This window comes from Balaenoptera acutorostrata, chromosome 19 (genome assembly GCF_949987535.1).
Source record: "Balaenoptera acutorostrata chromosome 19, mBalAcu1.1, whole genome shotgun sequence".
In the NCBI taxonomy this organism is placed as follows: domain Eukaryota; kingdom Metazoa; phylum Chordata; class Mammalia; order Artiodactyla; family Balaenopteridae; genus Balaenoptera; species Balaenoptera acutorostrata.
The window spans coordinates 21,731,082-21,753,047 of record NC_080082.1 but is presented as its reverse complement, the minus strand read 5'-3'; the positions used below and the strand labels follow the sequence as shown (position 1 = coordinate 21,753,047).

Genomic DNA, 21,966 nt, shown 5'->3' with positions numbered 1-21,966 from the left:
CTCAAAAATATGTTTTTAATGAATGAGCCAGTGAAGGACAAAGGAAGTGGGTAAAAATGCAGAGCAGACAGCAGAACAAGAACAGAATTAGAATCAGGGAGAAAGATCAGCCTAGAGGCAGAAAATTTAGAGCATTAACTCAATTCAATCAGTAGCATGGACGGAAACTCTATAGATAAGTGGACAGAGAGAGAGAGAAAGTCTGAAGTGTGAAAGGCTGAGTGTCAGGGAGCCCCCAGTGCCTGGACTGAGATCTCAGACTAGTGGAGACACCGGGTACGTCTGAGGCATGAAGAGGTCACTGCCAGTGAAGCTAAGAGGAAAGAATATTTCAGGAAGGCAATGGTAAACGAAAAGGTCTCTAATGCTAGAGTCTGAGAAGAAAGCTGCAGAAATTTCGAAGCAGTTAAGAGTTTGGCTGACACTATAAGGCCCTCCTACCCAGTATGTTTAAGGACACAAATGTCCTTAAAGGTGAAGATAAGCACTCAGGAAAGTAGGTAGTCTGGCTAGGAGACCCACTGAATAAAAAACTTTAAATGTTATTCTATGAATTGTTTGGCAATTCTAAGAATGAGGACCTGAGTGGGTGAGGGGGGTTGGTTCAAGGGCCATAGTGAGCATCTTTGGATAATTATAGACATGAAAAATGGCTCCATGCACAGAATAGCTTCCACTGAAAATATGACCCAAATAACCAATCACAGATGTGGATCCTTGGAGATAACGAGGTGCCAAGGAAATGAGCAGCTGTTCCATGTGTTTTTACATCATCACTCTTCTAAAAAGCTGCTAATGCACCTTGATATTCTAGGCCAAAGCTAACTCATTTAAAATTCACACCATGAACATTTCTGAGTAGTTTAAAGGTGTTACCAAGCTCCTCAGTCCTTACCTGATGTATCTTCTTGCACAGAGAGCACGGTACTCAAACCTTCCTGGGAAATCTTTCCATTAGTGGCTGCCCAGGGAGAGTAAACTGCTCATAGTGGACTCAAGGCAGCTCTGGACTAAAATCCAGTCTCCAATACTGACTGGTCATGTGACTTTGGGTAATTCACATCATCTCTTTGAGCCTCAGTATTTCCATCTATTGGACCCTAAAGTGATCACAGCCTCAAGGGTGTCTGAGGATTAACTTAAATAACTTAGTGCAGGGTTGTCTGGGGCCAAGAAGATGCTCAATAAAGGGTAATTTCCTTCCTTTCTCCCCAAGGGGGCAATGTTCAAAGACTTAAAGGCAACTGAACAGCATTTACATTTGGGACTTCCTTCTGCTCTGTCAGCATTTTCTTTGGTATAAATAGAAAAACTCCATTGTCCATGGCAATTTTTTTTCATACTCAGATCTATTTACTTTTCTTCCCAGCTTTATTGAAATATGATTGACAATTTAAAAAGTCTGTATTTAATGTGTACAACGTGATGTTTTAATATAAGTATACGTTGTGTAATGATTACCGTAATCAAGCTAATTAACATAGCCACTGCCTCACACAGCAACCGCTTCCTGTGTGTGTGTGTGTGTGTGTGTGTGTGTGTGTGTGTGTGTGTGTGGTGAGAACACTTAAGATCTACTCTCTTTGCAAATTTCAAGTCTACAATACATTATTATTAACTATAGTTACCATGCTGACCAATATCTCCTCATTTTCCCCACTCCCTAGCCCCTGGCAACCAGTGTTCTACTCTCTGTTTCTATAAGTCAGACTTTTTTAGATTCCACATATGAGTGATATGCTATATTTGTCTTTCTGAGTCTGGCTTATTTCATTTAGCACAGTATCCTCCAAATTCACATATGTTATCACCAATGGCAGGATTTTCTTTTTTCAGGCTAAATAATAGTCTGTTTTATATATATAATATACACCCACATATATATATATGTGGGTGTATATATATATATCTCACTATTTCTTAATCCATTCATCTGTCAACGAACATTTAGATTGTTTTCATATCTTGGCTATTGTGAATAATGCTGCATTGAACACGAGAGTGCAGATACCTGTTCAAGATGCAGCCATTATGGAAAGCAGTATAGGGATTCCTCAAAATGTAGATGGAGGCTGGATTTGTTCTGTGGGCTGTAGCTTATTAACCCCTGACCTAGACAGACACATCCCTGGCCCTCTTTGACTGTGCCAGGGACAACACAGTGTAAGCTGTCATTGTGATGTATGGTGAGAGCTGTGAGGTGGAAGCTGCATTTGATCCACCTTAGGGTGCCCTGGAAGAATCCCTAGAGGAGGTGACACCTAGGTGGAGATGGGAAAAATGAGTACCATGTAGCAAGTTGGAAAGGATGAGAGTGAGATCTCCAACCAGAAGGAAGAACACGCGAAGGTCAGGAATTAGAAGAGGACAGGAAGTAGCCCCGTCTAGCTGCAACTGAGAGTCTGATGACAAGGGAGAGTAAGACAAAAAGCAGGAGAGACCAGCAGGACACAGCAGGAATTGGGGGGGAGGAGCTCGAAGAAGAGCCTTAAGCCAAGTAAGAGAATTGAGACTATTTTGGAGTAGGGGACAATGGGAAACAATTTGATCAATGATTTTTTTTTGTCGTTGTTGCTGTTTAACTGAAGTATGATGTGATGTTTGGATGTGCATTTTAAAACACTCAGTCTGGCTACAGGATGACGGAAAGGTAGGTGGGAGATTGGGGGCAGGGGGACCATGAGGAGGCAGAGGAAGGAATCTAGGCAAGAAGGGAATTAGGGGAGTGGCCATGGAAAAACAAACACCTGCTAGAATCCAGTCCAGGGCAGGTTTCAGCCAACTTTACATTTCTGCCCTATATGGACATGCCTTGAATCTGTGACTCAAGCCTCCTTCTCAGCCTCTTTCTCATCACCCTCTCATCTTCATCGTCAATCTCCTTGGTCATTAGCTCAGGTTGGGGAGTGAGGGAGACAAGGTTCTAAATGGCTTTTCTAGCTTTCTTGTCTAAGTCACAAAAGTATATTTGTGATAATAAAAGCATCCTAAATTTGAGGGGCACTTTGTTATCTCTTCAAAGTGCTCAGCAGTTAGATAGATAGACAAAGCTTGCCTTCTGAGCCTCCTGTTCACTGTCTGTGTCTCTTTGGTTAAGTCACTTTGCCCTGCAGAGCCCCAATTTCCTCTTAATTTAAGAGATAATAATTCCTAGAAAATAACATTGAGGGGATAAATTGGATTATATATCTGACACCCCTAGTACAGTAACTGGAGCATAGGAAGGTGTTCAATAAATTAGAATTACTGTTATTATTTCACAATCATTATTTATACTTCACCACAGTTCTCTGAGACAGGCAAAGCTAAGGTTTACATCACCTAGTATACATCGGGAAATCTGCTCCAGAAATTTTGGAGCTTGAACAAGTCTATCCAAAGAGTTGGTGCAGAGGTGGAGTAGAACTCATGTCTTCTAAGTCTTCATCTTGTTTACATTGAATGATATCTTGGACCCTTTTTGAGACTGAAGGACCTGGTTCCTATAGGGATTTCCTAAGACCTCTTGCCTCCGGAATTCCCCATCCAGGATTTAAAAATAAATCTCTCTGTACCTTATCGGGCTATTGGCAGCATCAGGGTCTTTGGCATGCACTCTCCCCACCACAGTGCCAGCAGCTGCATTTTCTTGGACTTCATGGATATAACTCGGGGCCAAGAACATGGGGGGCTCATCAGCATCTTCCACTGCAATCTTGACCGTCACGGTGTCTTTGAAAGGCCCATTGCTGATGAACTTTGGGTCGATGTGCACGTTGGCTGCCTCTACCTTCAAGCTGTATGCTCTTTTGGTTTCAAAATCTACAGGCTGGCAAGAAAGAAGAGAAGATTGACAACCAATTCCTTGAAAGAATAATGGAAAAGAAAAACCTGATTGTTCTATAGGGCACCATGAATAGTTGTTCAAAGAGAGAAAATCAGTGTTTATTCAATATCCAATTACCTGAGCCATTTGGTTAGAAAATCAGACAAATCAATTGCTGAAACTTGGAATGTGCTTAATGGGTAATTCTAGGAGCATGACAGACACAGAAGGACCACATCATCGAAAGTGAACCACATTCTATGAACACACTAAGGCTGCCCAATTCAGTCACTAAAATCATTTAAGGAAAGGAATTAAGACATTATAAAAATAAATGTTATAGCCCATTCTGAAAAGTACTAAGAATCTTGGTGATAAAAATAGTCAATGAATTTCAGGCAAAGAAAAAAGCAATGTCTTGTTAGATGACTGCTCCCCTCCACACATACACACTTCTGGCTTAATCATATTGATAGTCTCATTTTTAAAGTTTCTGACCATGTAGCATTTCTCAAAGTCTGGGACCCTTACCAGCAGTGGCCCATACACTGACTTAAGGTGGTTTATGGGTAATTTTGCGTGGGTGGGTTTTTTGAATGACATTATCCTAATTACTGATCTTATTATTCCTTTTCCAATTCTTCCATTCCCAAACACGTCAAGGACAGCTCAGTATACTGCTAACTTTTAACATACCTGTTATGCTTCCTGATCTCCCTTTCAAGAGACTATGATATAACTCTCTAGCTAGAATGTAATGACATCGTTTTGTTTTGACTGCATTCATTTTTAGGTTACCTCCTACTTATGGCAAGTGATATAGTACAGTGTGAATACTTCCCTGTTAAAAGAATACATGTATGTAAAAAAAGTCCATTTAAAGAAAAACAATTATAAACAATATAGATTTTACACAGACGTGAAAAAATATTAAGAAGCAGCATTTGAATGGCTGTCATTTTTAAGAAATTGATGGTAAGCACTCCCTAAATCTGAAGGAGACAAGGTTCTGTGAATCAATCAGTAAAGGGTGAAAAGTAAAATTATGGAAGAGAAACAAGCTTTCCTGCCTAGGAAACAGAACTTTCTAATTAGCTCTCTGGATGATACTGAACTCCCACATGTGTTGGGTCTTTTAAGGCTAGCATCTGCCTGCCATGTTGTCATCATCTGCCTGGTATTATTTTGAATGGGCATATAATCATAGGGCTTAGTCCTAGCCTAATTCTCCAGCACTCTAAACTGAGGATGATTCCAGTTTCAGGAAGGTTAAACGCATTCAACACCCTTGACACTTTTTCCATCATTTTTCCACCCCCATCTCCCCAGAGTCAGAGAACACTCCCTTTTCCTGAAGCAAAATCTGTCACCAGCTGCTCCGTCATTCCGGACTCAGCAGCATCTTTGTCCTTCACTGGGTTACTGAGCAGCAGAAAGAAATGATATTTATAGGCTGAAGGTATGAGACTGCTGCAATTCCTCAAAAATCTCTGCTATTATTAGACAAAATTAAAACATGAATATGATATTCTGAGACCAGGTAAGAAGAAATTTTCTGATCTCAGATAGCCTGTTGATTCTCCCAGAACAGAAAGTTTTGAACTTGGTTTAGACATATACCTAAGGACCCAGAGCATTGTTTCCACTGGAAAGCCTTGTTGTTGTTGAAGCCAGTATAGTCATGCTGCAGTTTGACTGATACTTTTTGAATCTCAAGCGAAGCTCCCCAGATCTTTGCAAGTGTTTGTCTGGGATGCCCTTTCCTAGTTTGGTGAGATTTTACTGTCTTCTGGTGCTCATTCCAGGCTTGTGAAGTCCTCCCCATCTCCCCCAGACAGATTTGTGTGGCCCCTTAGTTGCCCATCTGCAGTCCCTCATCCCCCACCCCAGCTAGGTGAGGAGCATCCCAAAGGACTCTACTGAGTCTTGTTGATCTTTGCTGATCTTTGCCTCCCCAATGCCCAGTAATGACCGTACCAAGTGATCACATGTACCAATCATTGTGACTGAATGGGAAGCAGAGTTGATGGATGGACAACATTTAAGCATCTGCCTACAATTTATTCCCTGCCTCCTTCCAAAAGGGATTTAAGGTAGTTTCCCATGTGAACCTTTATATCCATGTTATGAGTAGTTGAAATAAAGCTAAATGAGGCAACATACTACTTAAGCCATAAAAATCTCAATACCCCTGAGTTTACTAATCCCACCTCTAAAAATTCTCCCTGGGGGATTAATTCAACAGAAAACCCAAACAAACAATATTCAAAAATGCATGACGTTTAGATATCATAGAGGGCTTATATTTAATCATGGGAAACATACACACAAAACACCAAATCCAACTGTGAGATTTTATTAAGGAAATCATGGTCCATCAATAGGATGGGATGTTACGTAGTCATTAAAAATAATTATGTATATTATATAGCAGCACGTAAAATGCTTATGTTGTGCCATTAAGTTAACAAATCCGATCACCTATGACTGCAACTGTGTTACGTGTTACACATCACATCTATCTACATGTGGACAGAGAACATAAAGAAATAATCAGGCATAAGAGTGGCTTTATTAAAATTATTATTTTAAAAATATTTAAAATGCCTTCTAATGCTGCTCTCACACTGCTTTACAAGCAGTTTATTTGTTTGAAAGTAAATACCTCAGAAACTGTGCCGGGATCTCTCAGTGATAATTGGAGTCCCACTCGGTCAAAGGTGCTGCACGATTGGATTTTCCTCCCCAAGTCTACCAAGCCACCTACAAGTCTCATCTTTATTTTGCTAAGCACACAGAGATTGTCTCAATATCCTGAAGGCAGCTTCTCTCTCTCATGCACCATTATAATCCTGACACCTACTGTGTCTGACACAGAGTACTCAAGAAATATTTATTGCTTTCTAAGCTATTCAATAAATGAATGACTCTAGCGCCTAAATAACTCTTGAATTCTTCACCTCTACCTCTTTTGCCTTCTTCAGGTCTTTGTAATTCCTCCCTTGAATTCCAACAAGATTTCTTCAACTGGTCCCACTGTATCCATCTCAAAACCCTCAAGAATGAACTTATTCAAGTTTCTTAACTGTGTCCTATTTCCCTCAACACCAGTCCTTCGTGAGCTCATTTTCTCTGACCTTCCTCTCCTTATCTATCTGGTAATTTCCTATTCATCTATGAAGGCTCAGCTCTAGAACTGCCCCCTGTAAGCAGTCATTCATGACCCATAGTCACAGATCTTATCATACTTTATCACAGTTGCTTCTCAGCTGGGGAGTGATTTTGCTGTACCTCACCCCAGGTATGTTTAGAGCTAGAGCTATTTTTAGTATTTTTAGTATCACAACTGGTGGGGCTGGATGTGTGCTTACTGACATCTGGTGAGGAGAGGCCAGGAATGTTGCTAATCACCATACAATGCACAGCCCTGCCCCTACAGCAAAGAATTCTCTGTCCTGAAATGTTAATAGTGTCAAGGCTGGGAAAACCCCCTCTATGTTAATTGTCTTTTCGCTTTTAACTGTCCTGTTAAATTGTGATCTTCTTGTGACCAGGACTCTGTTTCTTCAGTTTTAGATGTCCAGCCTCTCACAAAGGGTGTGCCTGACAAATAATAATAACTCAATAACTCTTGGTAGAAAAAGGTTGAATGAATTAAGGAATGAGTGAAAAAACTATATTAAAAAATATTTTTAAAAGACAAAAATATTTTCACGGATCTCTCTATATGTTTTTATATTATTAAATCATATATATAATGATTTCTATAAGGATCCATCATTTTACTCTATTAAATTCACCTCTCAATATTTTTTTCCTGCTGGACAGTTGGAACATTGTGTTATAAGCTTAAGCAAACGTTCTTTTACAAATTAAAGAACATCTTACTCTGTTTTAAACCTAAACATCAGTGCTTTATAGAAGATTATTCCTTTGCCCGGAAGAAACACATTGAATTGGGGGAAAATGTGCAAATTAATCATATGCAGAGAGCTCATGTGCGATGTGTTAGTTCCATGGGGTGATTTACATGTTTCAGATTTTAGAGACACAGTGTGTGTTTATACCTTGAATACATTGAAAACAGGTGACAACCTAAGCATAACCAACTACCCAGTTACTTGAACAGCAAAGGATGGGAGGCAGGAATCGCTGATGTCACTGCTTATATGTCAGTGGCAAGCAGGAGGGATAGAAATGTTAATTAACAAAGCCAGTTGACAGCTCTGTGCTACACATAGTCACACAGCTACTTTTCCAGAGGAGAAACCAGAAGAAGTGATTGCTCCAGCCCCTTGTGACTGGTGATTAGGCTTCTGTGGCTACACCATTCATCATCACTAATGTTGACTTTTCCAAGTATCCAGAGTTCACCCCGACTTCCATATTCTTTTATGACAGTCACTTCTACTTTCTCTTTGTTTGGGTCCCCTCATATTTCCCCCAAACCCAACAATGCTTCCTTATGTTGTGAACAGTTGGCTTCCTAGAACACCTCTCTCCTTGCTCTCCCTACTGAAAGGTTCCTCCCAGGCATCTCCCTCGGCCCCACCCTTGCCTCCTCTCCAGCTACTGGCCTCTTCATTGATTCTTCAAATTAATTTTTTTTATCAGTGTTCCAGGCCAATCTTTTCCATCACACCAAGGAGCTTAATATTCATGTTACAAAACCAAGTTGAAAATGAATACTTGATTAAAACCAAGGTAATTCCATCATCCAATTCAGATTTAATACTCCATATACTTTGATGATGGAGAAGTGTTGATTTCTCAAGTGGTAAATCAGGGGTAAAACCATTTTAGAATATACTGTAACTGCTTCTTTACCTGAAAGTGAATCAAATCTGGCTCTCTTCTATAACCCCTTTCCGGTCCATCTATTTGCAAAACGTCTTGAGTGGGAAGATGTTCTAGAATACACTAAGTTTGAATTCCATGTCTTTAAATTGCTGTGTGATTACAACAGGGTCAAATTATTTAATCTGTCTGAGCCCCAATCTCCTCACAATTAAACTGAGGTATCATTGCTGACTGGGATAATAACATCTACTTTATATGATTTTTATCATGTAAGATAAATGAATGCTTATAAGAGGCTCAGGCTTTGGCCAATATTTAGAATTGAGTAAATGTTAGATTTTTTTAAACAAAACAAGAACAAGCAATAATCTCAGTTTTGTAGTGAATTAATCTCAGGGACACATTTTTAGCAACAATTTAGCTGACTATGAGGGAAGGCCCATTATTATTGCTTCTCAGGTTCAGTTTTGAGGGAAAATCAAGCAGAGGATTGGTTTAAGTTTCATAGAAGGCCCAGCAATGTAATGGACCTTGGATGTTTGAGATAAGAAAAGTTCCAAAGAGTCTATATTAACAGACTCAGCTTGGCAGAGCTAAAGAGGGAACTTCTTGTATGCTCAGGGCTGTCTCTCCAAAATCTAGATTTATCTAGCTATCTTTCTTTCCATGGGGAAACTGTGCCAAGTCATATAAGAACTAACCAGCAATCTCAGGGCAGGTATTATCACTCCCCCCTTTTTTTTCCCAGTTTATTGAGGTAAAATTTACATACAACACTGTCTAAGTTTAAGGTGTATAGCATAAAAATTTGACTTTCATACATCAGGAAATTATTACCACACTAAGTTTAGTGAACTGCCATCATCTCATATAGATACAAAAGAAAAAGAAAAGGAATTTCCTTTTGATGAGATCTCTAAGGATTCACTCTCTGAACAACTTTCATGTATAACATACAGCAGTGTTAATTATATGAATCACAGTGTACATTGCATCCCTAGGACTTATTTATCTTATAACTGGAAGTCTGTGCCTTTTGACCCCCTTCATCCAACTTCCCCTCCCCCTACCCCCCCACTTCTGACAACCACACATCTGGTCTCTTTTTCCATGAGTCTATTTGTTTGCTTGTTTTTGAAGTATAATTGACCTACAATACCATCTTAGTTCCTGGTGCACAACATAGTGATTTGATATTTCTATATATTTCAAAATGTTAAGTCTAGTTGTCATCTGTCACCAGACCAAGATATTACATTATTATTGACTATACTCCCCAAATCATTCAAAAACTAACCATCAAACTCAGGCAGGCATCATCGGCCCCTTCTGCCAGCTTCCTCTGGAATACAGTTCTGTTATCTCCCCAAAGCTCAGAGCTCAACTGCAAAGTCAGGTCCAGCCCTCAGTTGTCCATATTCTCCTTTCTTTAGCCTTCAACTCCCTGTTTCCAGCAGCGGTGCCTCGGCAAGGCAGGCCACACCACTGCCGTATCTGATTCCTCACCCTAACTCACCTTTTTCAGTTTCACCACGCCCTCCTGTGTTTCATAGTCCGTTGTGATTTCAAACAATTCCATCCCATCTCCATCAACAATATTGTATGTGACTAAGCCATTTTCTCCAATGTCTGGGTCTTTAGCCTTCACTCGTCCCACTTCCTCCCCGGGGACAGCTGCTTCTGACACAGACATCTGGTATACGCCTAGAAGAAGAAGACATCTATTTTTATTTTCCCTTTTATTTGGCAGCTGTAAGACTTTAGATTTCATTGAATCTCAATACATTTCTCAAAGGGTTTGACATTGAACTTTCTATTGATTGAAAACATGAAAGAAGTGAATGGATGGGAGGAAGATCCCACATGGCTTGCTTGTCAAAGAAATGTTTTCTGCAAAGGATGATGAAACAATATCAGGGTCCAGGGTGGTAGGGTGGGGTCACCTGTCACATGTGAGAAAGGAAAACAATGCCCAGTTACATTTCCCATCAGGAACTCATGGAGGGCCATGTATATCTTCACACATTCAAAAAAATCAAAACTTCTTTTTATGTCTTTGGAATGGTCCGTAAGTTAATTCTAAGGCTCACATATGGCACTGCCAGGTGCCCAGAAAAAGAACACCCTTCCCTGTTTAAAAGCCTTCCGTAGCTCCATATTTATTTTAAAATCAAATGCAAGTTGTATCCTTCATGGTCATGATCCTTCCAGCTGTATATCTGACTTTCTTCTTACTTTACCTCCTTCACCATTTGATTAACTGATACCTTATATTGAAAAGCTTCTCATAGTGTGACATTTCCATATAGATTTGTTTAATATGTATCAGGAACCTAATATATGCTAGGCACTGTCCTAGCCTTTGGTGACTCAGTAGTAAATGAAAGAGTCAAGATTCTTTCCTCATTCTAAAGAGAAAAAAACCCCAAATGTATACATACGCTGATATCATTGCTAAGAAGGAGAAAAATAAAGTGCAGTGAGGGACAGAGGATAATGAAAGAGTGTAAGTGTGACTGTGTATAAATGTATGTTGTGTGTGAGTGTGTTTGTTCATGTGAGTGTGTGTGAATGTCCCCTGAAAGGACTGGGCCAGACAAATCATGTGAATACCTGGGGATAAAAATTATAAACAAAGCAAGCAGCAAATTGCAAAAACCCTGAAGTGGGAACACAGTGAATACATACAGAACAGCAAGACCACAAGTGTGATTGCAGCCTTCTGGTAAGGGTATATAGGGAGGCTGGGGCCCAACTGTGCACAAAGGGCATTGCAGGAGATGGAAAAGACTTCAGGTTTTCTTTAAACTTGGTGGGAAGCCACTGAAAGGTTTTCAGTAGAGAAGTGAGATTTGAGATAATCTTATTTGCATTATCACAATTCAAAAATATTCTCTGCGAAACAACGTAGAGAAGCAAGGGTTGGAAACCTGGCCTCTACCACTTTCAAGCCAAGTAGTCTTGGGCAAGTTACTTAAGCTCTTTAAGCTTTAGTTTCCCCTTACGTGAATTTTATCAGTTCTAATACTCTGCCTACATTTATCTGTTGGGTTGGCCAGAAAGTTTGTTTGGGTTTTTCCATAACATCTTTTAGAAAAACCTGAATGAACTTTTTGGCCAACCCAATCTATTGTTTGGCTGTGAATACTTTCAGTTCAGATCCATATTTAACTTAAACACACCATGCCCTCCATGGTAAAGGACAAGTGGGAGGTGGGAGCCTCTGCAGATAATTACCAATTTACATGAAGATTTAGAAAAACCTACTCCCAGTTGATTTTCTCTAAGTCTTCGTCAAGTTCATAGCTGTAAAACTGGTATCTTCACAGTAGTGACGTAACTTTACTCTATGATTGTATGTGAGCAGGGGCATTAATCACTACCTGCTAATAGTCCTGCATGGCCTTTTCCATCCAGCATACCAGCCAGCTTTAGAGTGGATAATGGAGCACGCAGTTTCTTAGAGCGCTCCGTGAGGCTTAAGCTTACTGGGGATGCTGAACCTTGTGGCTGACCGGGCAGGGCAGTCTTCATCTCTGCGGTGACTTTATGAGAACTGGCTGTTGCCTTGTAATCCTCTATCTCAATGTCTCCCTTGCATAGATTGTTGTCTTTGGATTCCTTTGAGTGACCATGCATGGTGCCTTCCTGGGGCCATACTTGGTGGCCTTCCCTGTTCTCTCATTTATACAAAGTGCCATCTCTCTGGCAATAAACTCACAGTCTTCTACCAGCTGCCCTCCTCGTCAATGAAGCAGACACTTTCATGGTGAACTCCCCGAGAACTAGCAGCAGCAGCATCACTACGATCACACTGTACCTCTGTCTATACTATAACGTACACATAACAGATCTGTGTACAAAATCTGGCTTTGCCGTATCCTTCGGGCAAGTTACTGCACCCTTCATGGAACTCAGTTTTATCTGTAAAATGGAGGCTCTCATAGAGATCTGTAATAGTAGTAACTACTCACTAAAGGATGGTAGTCATTTTAATTATGATTATTAATAATGACCTTTCAAATCATTTTTTCTTTTGTTTCCTGCTGCAAGCCTATCAATTTTGTAGAAAGGCCATAATCCCCTAGATAATATTGATAATAATGTCTAACATTTGTTGACAACTTATGCCAGATAACATTGTGAGATTTTACACTAGCTCATTTAGTTCTAACGACATCCTGTTAATTGAGCCCTGTGGAAGACTGTATTTTGCAAAAATAGTCCAAACAGTATCTCCAAGCCCACATGCTTTTCTTTCAACGCGACTTTAACGGTCCTTCCCTTGAAAGGTGGGGTCTACAAGAACTCCACTTACATTTGGGCAGTCTTATGACTATAGTAGAAATGATGCTATGTGATTTCTGAAGCTAGGTCACAATAGGCAATACAGTTTCTGCTTGGTGTCCTTGGGGCTCGCCTCACTTTTAGAACCTATCCAAGCCACTCCTTTGAGGTTGATATGAAGGGGAACCAACAGCCAACATTAACTTGCCAGCCATGTGACTGAGCCGTCTTGGAAGTAGATCTTCCAGCCCCAAACTGTGCCAGTTGATGCTATGGAAACAGAAACAAGCTGCTTCCTTCAGGTTTTGCCCAAATTGCAGACTCATGACAAAAATAAACGATTATAATTGTTTTAAACCACAAGATTTGGGGCAGTTTGTTAGGTAGCAATAGATAACTGATTCAGGTACTATTACATATCCAGGTTAGAAATGAGAACACTGAGACAGAGAAAGGTTAATTAATTACTACATCACACCATGAGCACCTAGCAAAATGTTCCCAGGGCTGCAGAACATTTTATGTCTCCACTTTCTCCCACTACCTCTCCTCCACTTAAGTTTTTTGTTGTCTTGTTTTTTGCAAGAATGATATAAAGAGCCTCCATTTTTCTAGATTTCTTCTGGAAAGTTGAGTACAGCAGGAATGTGTCAGAGAAGAGTTGGCTGTGGCACCACTGGAAAGTGAAAGCCAAGCCCACCTACTTACTCTGTGGAAACTTTGGTGGGTTGTCATTGACATCAGTCAGTGTGATCGTCACTTTGGTTGTCCCTGAGAGTCCGCCCATGTGTCCACCCATGTCCTTGGCCTGGATCACCACGTGGTACTCCTCCTTAGCTTCCCTGTCCATGTTGGGAAGGGCTGTTCTGATGATACCTGGACAGGTGAGCAGGGAACATCACAGATATTCATTGGTAACATTATAACAAAGAAGGTCTAGGCACAGGGGAAGCAAAGATGAATAGAACAGCACCTGCCCTCACAGAAGAGTCACTCCAACATGGTAATTATCATCACAAGTAGCCATACCTGGAGCATCATATAGATATATTTTCTAGCAAATTGTCATAATTATTAATATAGCATTAAAAGTTTATGTTTTATATGTTGTACTGTAAATGCAAGTAATACCTCATCCTTCTCAGGTGTGACACTTAAAGATCCTAAAGACTGATATATTTGAGGACACACTGCATGAACATCAGTAACATAAACCCGTGCTTTTGGACTGCCAGCAGAATCTTTTGACTATCTATGCCTGCATGCAATTCTTAGAAACATTTCTATGGTCCATATTAAGTTAAAAGTAGAAGGTGATATATTAAAATGTTAATATTAATTTTTTTTAAGTGTATACCAAATGGGTTAAAAATATATACAATGCTTATACAAACACTTACTGTCTACTATCTGCTATCACTGGAAACAATGATACATTAATAATTGAATTCTACATCATCTCTGGATATTAGCACATTATTGGTGTGGAAACCATGCTCACTTAAATCTTTTGGGAACATATTCAAGCTTTCTCTGTCTCTAGATACGGTAACATTTATATTGGAAATATAAGAGAGTGCTGTGGAAGCTTTAAGCCCTTATCCTTTTCTGACCCTGACGTTTGTATGTTTCTCAGCAACATCCTTGAACTCACTGAGCCTCGTTTCTCTTGTCTGTTAAATAATTTGGTAGGTTCAAATTGGTGGTTCTTAACTATGAGTCCCTGAGACACGAAAGTTGCAACTGGAGTCCTTCCAGCAATTTTAACATCTCAAAAATCCATATAAAATCCCACATTTATCCTTGGTTAATCTGAAAATTAATTGGCAAAATTAACTGGTAAATGCCTTTGATGAAATGATAGCAAGTAGCCCCATAATTTGTGATCTGAAGCAAAGAGGCTACAAATAAATGATTACATAGGTAAGTGGAAATTATATTCAATAAGTGGGCAAAGTATCTGATTGGCAGGCTATGTATATATATATAAACATATATATTTGATAAATTTTAAGTATAATAATAAAAGCGGATTGTTTGTAAACATCTTTCAAACACATGGGGGTATGTTGTGGAAGAAAGAAATGAGTTTGGGGCGTAATATCGTGGACTAGCAGTTTCACAGGACTTTAGTGTTTATTCTGATAAAAGAATCCTAGGATCAAATTTGGTACAAATGGAGTGAAACATTTTGGCATGGGTTTTGGTTGTTTGTGTTTGTTCACTTTCGGTTTGCTATTTGTTTTCTGTACGGAATTTGCAGAGCCTCCTTCTTGGATGCTAACGCCCGCTGGGAATCTAAGCACAGTGGAGGAGGCTGGGGATATGCCTCCTCCCAGACACACGTGAGCATCAGTTCCCAGCCCCACCATCCCCAGCCCTGGCTTTGAGAGCTGCCAGTTTTCATACCAGTCTTCAAGTCCTGTGGTCTCTTAATTTGGATCCACAGTTGAATTTTATGATAAAACATATTTTAAGATAAATTCTTAAGTTTAAGTTGAATTTTAAGATATGGTTTTAAGAGAAAAGTTGCATCTAAGACTATATTTATTACTGTGACATGGTGCAATACAGACAGTATCTAATCCTCACAATAGTCTTGTTAGGTGGCCCTTTTTATATTTTAGAAACCTAAGACTCAAATAGGTTTTAGTGAGCAGGCCTGGACTCCTTATTCAAGTACGGTTCACTGGATGCTCCCCTTAGGCCAGGCACATGCACAGTGTCTGATCCTCACAATAGTCTTGTTAGGTGGCCCTTTTTATATTTTAGAAAACTAAGGCTCAAATAAGTTTTAGTGAGCAGGCCTGGACTCCTTATTCACAATGTGTCGCAAATCGCAATGCCATTCCACGGTACCTGTCTGTGCTTCTACTGAAAAGTAGGGCTGTCCTTCCAGGATACTGTACACTAACTTGGCACTGTTTCCATAGGTGGGGTCATCTGCGTCTGAAGCTGTCACCTGGATTACTGACGTTCCTTAAAAGTGAAATACAGTCATTAGCAACAGTCCCTCAGCTTTTCAAATTATATTCTAGTTTGCAAAGTTTTATCTTAAGATTAAAAACTGAGGAGAGCCCCAAAATTATTCAACATGCTTTCATTTTCCGGGATTGAGATGCAAAAATAACCTCCCTCCCTCCCTCTCTCCTTTCCTTTTGGTTTAATTCCCATAGCTTAAAAATGAACTTTCTATATTCATAGTGCATCCTGCTATACTTAGTAGTTAAAATAATAATATGAACATTATTGCAAAAACATTCTAAGACCCATGCAACTGGAATGTTCAGTATATCAAATAATTAAATAAAAATCTTCCCAAAGAGTATAATAAAGGATAATTAATGATGAATTGCTTTTCATGAAAGGACAGAGTGCAGTCTTCCATCTGTAGCAGAGCAATAAATACATCGTTTTATTGTTGTTTGCATGTAATAAAATGGCTGCTAATACTACATTTTAATTAATTGATGGCTATAAATATTGTACAGAATGTTGTTCCCTACTGGCATGAAAATTGCATCTTCCCACCTCTAACAGGTCTGGTAGTCATATAACACAAACCACCAGTAGACATCTGGTGAGACCTAAGGCAAGCATTTGTGGGTCACAATGGAAGGAAACCAGGGAATTGAAGGAAGATGGGATTCTGTTTTTCCTAGAAAAAAACCTCTGTTCCTTGATGGTCACAAGTATCTGAGGGCATGAAATGCTGGGCTTCAGAATGGGGCAGGGGAGATGCTCAAGGGAGAGAGCTGGTTATTATAGAATTCCTCTGTGCCAGGCATTGTTTGGGGCATGTTCCATGTATTCTGCCCCTCTGCTGGGTGTTTTTACATTCACTGTGCTTGTGAGGTACTTAGTATGACAGGTAGGAAGTTTTGCAACCTATTTTTCAGAGTGGGTTATTGCCAGAGTCAGGAGTCTACCCAGCAAACAACCAAACCCAAGTTCTTTCCGAGACAGTTTCAGCAGAGGGACCAGGTTCTATGTGAAAGGCAAGGGAGCCCATTTACACAGCCTCTGACAACCCTTTAATTTACAAGGCTGTCAGTGATTTTCACATGGCATAAAAATAAATCTCACTTTTTTTTTCTGTAATTCATTATTTCGTACAAACAACTTTTTTCTGAGCTCTTCCCACATAACTAGGCACTATTCTAAGTAGTGGAGATTTATAAGGGAGTTAATAAGCTCTATTCTCTACCTTCATGGTAGAGCTAGGGAAAGTATTATTTTTTATGCTTAATTTGCTTCGAGGAATCCACTAAGTTCATTACAACTCTTTGTATTTTACATCTATGTTGTTTAACTCTCGTTAGAGTTTACATTATCCTCATTGTATAGATAACGAAACAAAAACTGAGAAAGATGTAAGATGTTGTCTGGGTTGACCTGGCTGGTCAGAGGCACGGCCATGATTCCAACCCAGTACTGTCTGGCAGCAGACTCTACTCTCATAGGCCACGATGCAAAGTCTGATGTTACTCCTTAAGCACCAAGCTGCCCCAAGAGGTGGGATCAATGAAAATTGCCCTCGAGCATCATGTTTGATAGCTGGCCTTTGTCCCCTGGCTCAGCTGCGGACAATGCTGTCCCCTATTTACTGATTTATTTGATGTCTGCTACTTCTCATTAAAGTCCCCAGGTGAATACTGAGAAACTAAAGAATTGGGCAGGGCAAAGGGAAGAGAAGAAGGCAGAAAAGGCTCAGCTGGGTTTTCACAAAGTATGAGAAGGGTTTGACTTTAGCTGGAGGAGAAGAAGGGGACAATTTTTTTTAGCATCAAAAGTTCTATATGCAGAATGGAAGGAGCTTAGAGTTGTAGAGTCACTTCTGTAGCTAACACTCTTGAGCAAACTGATTCCCAATCTTGGTGCTTAGTTTTCTCATCTGTAAAATGGCCCTGATGATCCTTACATTCATGGGAACTTTATTTTATTATTATTTTTTAAATTTATTTATTTATTTTTGGTTGCATTGGGTCTTCGTTGCTGTGCACGGGCTTTCTCTAGTTGGCGGCGAGTGGGGGCTACTCTTCATTGTGGTGTGCAGGCTTCTCATTGCGGTGGCTTCTCTTGTTGTAGAGCACAGGCTCTAGGCGCACGGGCTTCACTAGCTGTGGCACGTGGGCTCAGTAGTTGTGGCTCGCGGGCTCTAGAGCACAGGCTCAGTAGTTGTGGCGCACGGGCTTAGTTGCTCCGCGGCATGTGGGATCTTCCCCGACCAGGGCTCAAACCCGTGTCCCCGACATTGGCAGGCGGATTCTCAACCACTGCGCCACCAGGGAAGCCCTCATGGGAACTTTAAATCTCTGATTCACATAACCATACTCACTCCCTGATTAGTACAGCTCTGATCACTGTGTGAAAAACAAATCCTTCTTAATATGAGGCATGCTTCTCAAAAGACCACAACTACATGCATTCTATAAAGCCAAACAAAGGTTATTGCCAGGAGAAGGTAGCTAGTTGAATAAATCTTTCACAGAATTGTCCTCTAACAATGTAATGTGTCTTTATGCATGATAAAAGACATAGCTTCTTCTGAATTATCCTAACAGATGATGACACAGTGTCATGGTTAGGTGTATATTCTGGATTGACTTAATAGCTCAGATGACCTTGAATAAATTAATTAACCTGTTTCTAGCTTGGGTTTCCCATCTGCAAAATATGTCAAATAGGACCTGCCTCATTGCAAAGATGAGTCACTGCAAAGATTAAATGCAATACTGCATGTAAATCATTAATTAGCATGGTGCCTACATGGTACAAATATTGCCATTACTTATTGAACACCAACTAGCACTAGCGACCAGATGTATATTATATCTAATCCTGCATGACTAGAAACTTTTATCCCCATTTTACAGAGGAGAAACTCAGGCTAAGAGAACAGATGCAACTGATTCCCAGTCACAAGGTTAATAAGCACAAGGGCCAGGATGACATGGATTTGATTACGTTTTTCCTACTCTTCCACACCTCCTCATATTTTGTAAGCTTAGAGTTTAAAACCTCAGGGCAATTTAAAATATTTGAAACTTCAGCTACATATATGAAATTTTTTTGTTTGTTATTCTGCCATAGAAGATACAGCATACATTCTACTTCCCGATTTGGGAGAATAGGCACCAGCCTGCCCACCCACAGAGACACCAGGCCTGCAGGTGGAGTGGGTCCGCCCTCCCCTGCCCTTACGTACCCACGTTGGACCTCTCGGGCACGTTGGCGTGATAGGTCTCGTGTAAGAACTCGGGAGGGTTGTCATTAATGTCCTGGACCTTGACGATAAATTCTGATGGCGGCTCCAGGGGCCGGTTGGTGTCCCTGTCCACCGCCTGAGCCATCAGCGTGTACTGGGCTCTCTCCTCTCGGTCCAATGTCTTGGTAGCATGAATGTTCCCTGATTTGTCATCAATCACAAAAATGGTTCCGGCTCCTTCACCTGAGAGAATGTATTTAATGTTCCCATCACCAGAGTCAATATCGGAATGAAGCTAGGAAAAGAGAAATTAAGATTTGTAATTCCAGGACGGATGCACTGGGGAGGTAGAGACACACATGCTGTTGAGACAATACACTGTTTATGCACACACACACACACACACACACACACACACACACACACACTGAGAGGGAGATGTTCTCACCCCATTTTACAAATGAAGAAATGTAATCTTAGAGAAGATAATTGTCTTGGCCAAGGTCACACAGCTGGGGAGCAGTGAAGCCAGGGTCCAAACATTTTTAAATTTTAAGCTTCATGCTCTCCCTCCCCCTCTCCCATTACATATGCACACATACAAAGTATATATAATATACGTTAGTTCAGTTATTTTGAAAGAAATATGCACATACTATAGAAAATAAAAAACACACATTTGTGCAATAAGTAAATCTTATAAGTTCTGATTCCCATTCCTTCTTTTTCCCTGCTCAGAGACAGCTCTTATGACCAGTTTCTTGTGAATCCTCTAAGACATATTCTATGCATATGCAAGAATATCTATACAGATACACGTGCTTTGGTTTATTTTTACACAATAAAGTGCATAGTGCACATACGACTCTTCACCTCTGCTTTCCTACCACAATAAATTCAGAGGACCCTTCCACACTGGTACATATAAATCGACCTCATCAATTGTATGGATGTTATTATAATTTCAGTCCTCTTCCAAAGGACACTAAGATTCCAAAGGACACCAGGCTTTTGTTACCTCAAACAATCCATTGATCAGACTTTCTGGAAGACCTGCTGTGTGGCACAGGAAGTATGAGGAGCTGAGGATGGAAGCTGCCTGCACAAGCCCCCATTCCCATCATAAGCATGGGGTGGGTGGGGTGGGGTGATGCAGCTCTTAGACATAGAAAGACTGTATATCCTTGGGAATTTCCCCTCTGTTGACAAAGCCCAGAGAAATGATGGAACTTGCCTAAATCCACAGTTGGCAGGGCCAGGAAGTCATCCAGGTCTCCTAACTACCCACCTGTGCCTTCTGCCTTGACTCTGCTCTGTGTTTTGTAACATGGAACTCCCCCCCAAAGACCACATCCAATTTTCCTGTAGCAATAAACTCTTTATTGTACCTTGTTTTCCAACCTCAATTTCTGCAGCTATCATCTTGATGAGTTCCTCTGCCCTCATTTTACCCTTTGTGGGAAAAGATAAGCATTACTTTCACCATTCTTATAGGCTTCAAGAGTAGCCAAGTGGATAAAAAGCCCTTGGTTCTACCTACTACGTAAGAAAACCTAGTATAAACTAAAAAGCTTTATTCAAATGACATTGAAATATAATAATGCTTACTACTTATAATTATTATCTTATTATTTATTATAATTCTGTTTTAATATTATTAATGCAATTTTAATTATTATTATTATGAAACCAAGACCTAGAAAGCTTGTCCAGAATCACAAAGCAGGATTGAACACATTGCTTTTAAAAATTTTTTGTATTGTTTCAATTTCCCCCAAAATATCTAACTGATTTACAGTGCCTCAGTGAAACACCAAACATTTCAGCTCTGGGGGATACCTGTAGGTACAAATTACATGTTGATTTTAGTCTATAGTGCTTCTCAGGAAAAGAAAAAAAGCATACTTTCCTTCAGAACTTGTTACTCATAACAAGCTATGTGCTGTCATGAAATTATGACTACACATTTCTTATGAATAAGGAAGTTTGCGAGTAATATACAAAGCTATTTGAATATATGAAGCTAAAAAGGATGACCCAAATTGCCCCAGTCTTCATACAAGTTTCCACGGTGAGGGCAGGATCCCTGCCCCCATTCCTCTGGCTCCCCACCTAACCCCCAATAATAGTTTATGTTCATTTGTTTTCCCTGCCTCAGACCTGGCAAAAGTCAGGGGCTCAGCCACGTGAATGCGCAACAAGGAAATCAATGCAACACTTACTTTAATGGGAGTGTTTAGACAAGGAATGTTTCTAGGGACCTTCATATATTACATATGAATTTGGCAAGACTCTTGGGAATTAAACAAATTTCATGATCAACCAAATAACTGAAAAAAATTTAAATATACTGCTCATTATTTTTATCTTGTTTTCAGAGTTCAAAGTTGGATATAAATTCCTTTTTTTCCCTCTCCAACAAAGATGATCCATACAACCAACAATGATATTTATTAGTTTCAACACAAAAAGCAGTTTGGCAAACCATTCAGTGCTATCAAGGGATCAGTTGCTGAGGTGGACACAGCCAATTCCTAACTCCCAAGACTGATGGCATCCCCTCTGCAGAGCACAGCATGATGCAGACTGTGCTTCCTGCAGGAAATCCAGAAGTCCATGGTTTGCCAAATTCCACTTTTTGAGAGCATCTTAAATCACGCAACCTTGAATGTCATCAAATCAAAGGTTTTTAGGGAACAAGTCACCTAGTCTAATCCTCCTATTCATGGGGAACTACAGATCAGCATTGTCTCAAAAGGAAGTTCCATACGATCCAACCACTTTATTTCTTTTTACCCCCATCCAATCCGACATCAGGCTCACTTTCATGTGTCTAGATTTTCCATCCTCTTCCATCTGCTGCCTT

General features: G+C 40.1%; 1 protein-coding gene across 2 annotated transcripts in view; it reads right to left on the bottom strand.

Moving 5' to 3' along the window:
• CDH11 (cadherin 11) overlaps positions 1-21,966 on the bottom strand; it is a 148,392-nt gene that overhangs the window by 27,559 nt on the left and 98,867 nt on the right. For both annotated transcript variants that reach the window (XM_007198049.3, XM_007198052.2), the window contains 5 exons: positions 19,101-19,395; positions 15,752-15,871; positions 13,601-13,768; positions 10,122-10,309; positions 3,555-3,808 (listed from right to left, as the gene is read on the bottom strand). In XM_007198049.3, coding sequence (XP_007198111.1) covers positions 3,555-3,808; positions 10,122-10,309; positions 13,601-13,768; positions 15,752-15,871; positions 19,101-19,395 — 1,025 coding nt within the window. The remainder of the gene's footprint in view (positions 1-3,554; positions 3,809-10,121; positions 10,310-13,600; positions 13,769-15,751; positions 15,872-19,100; positions 19,396-21,966) is intronic.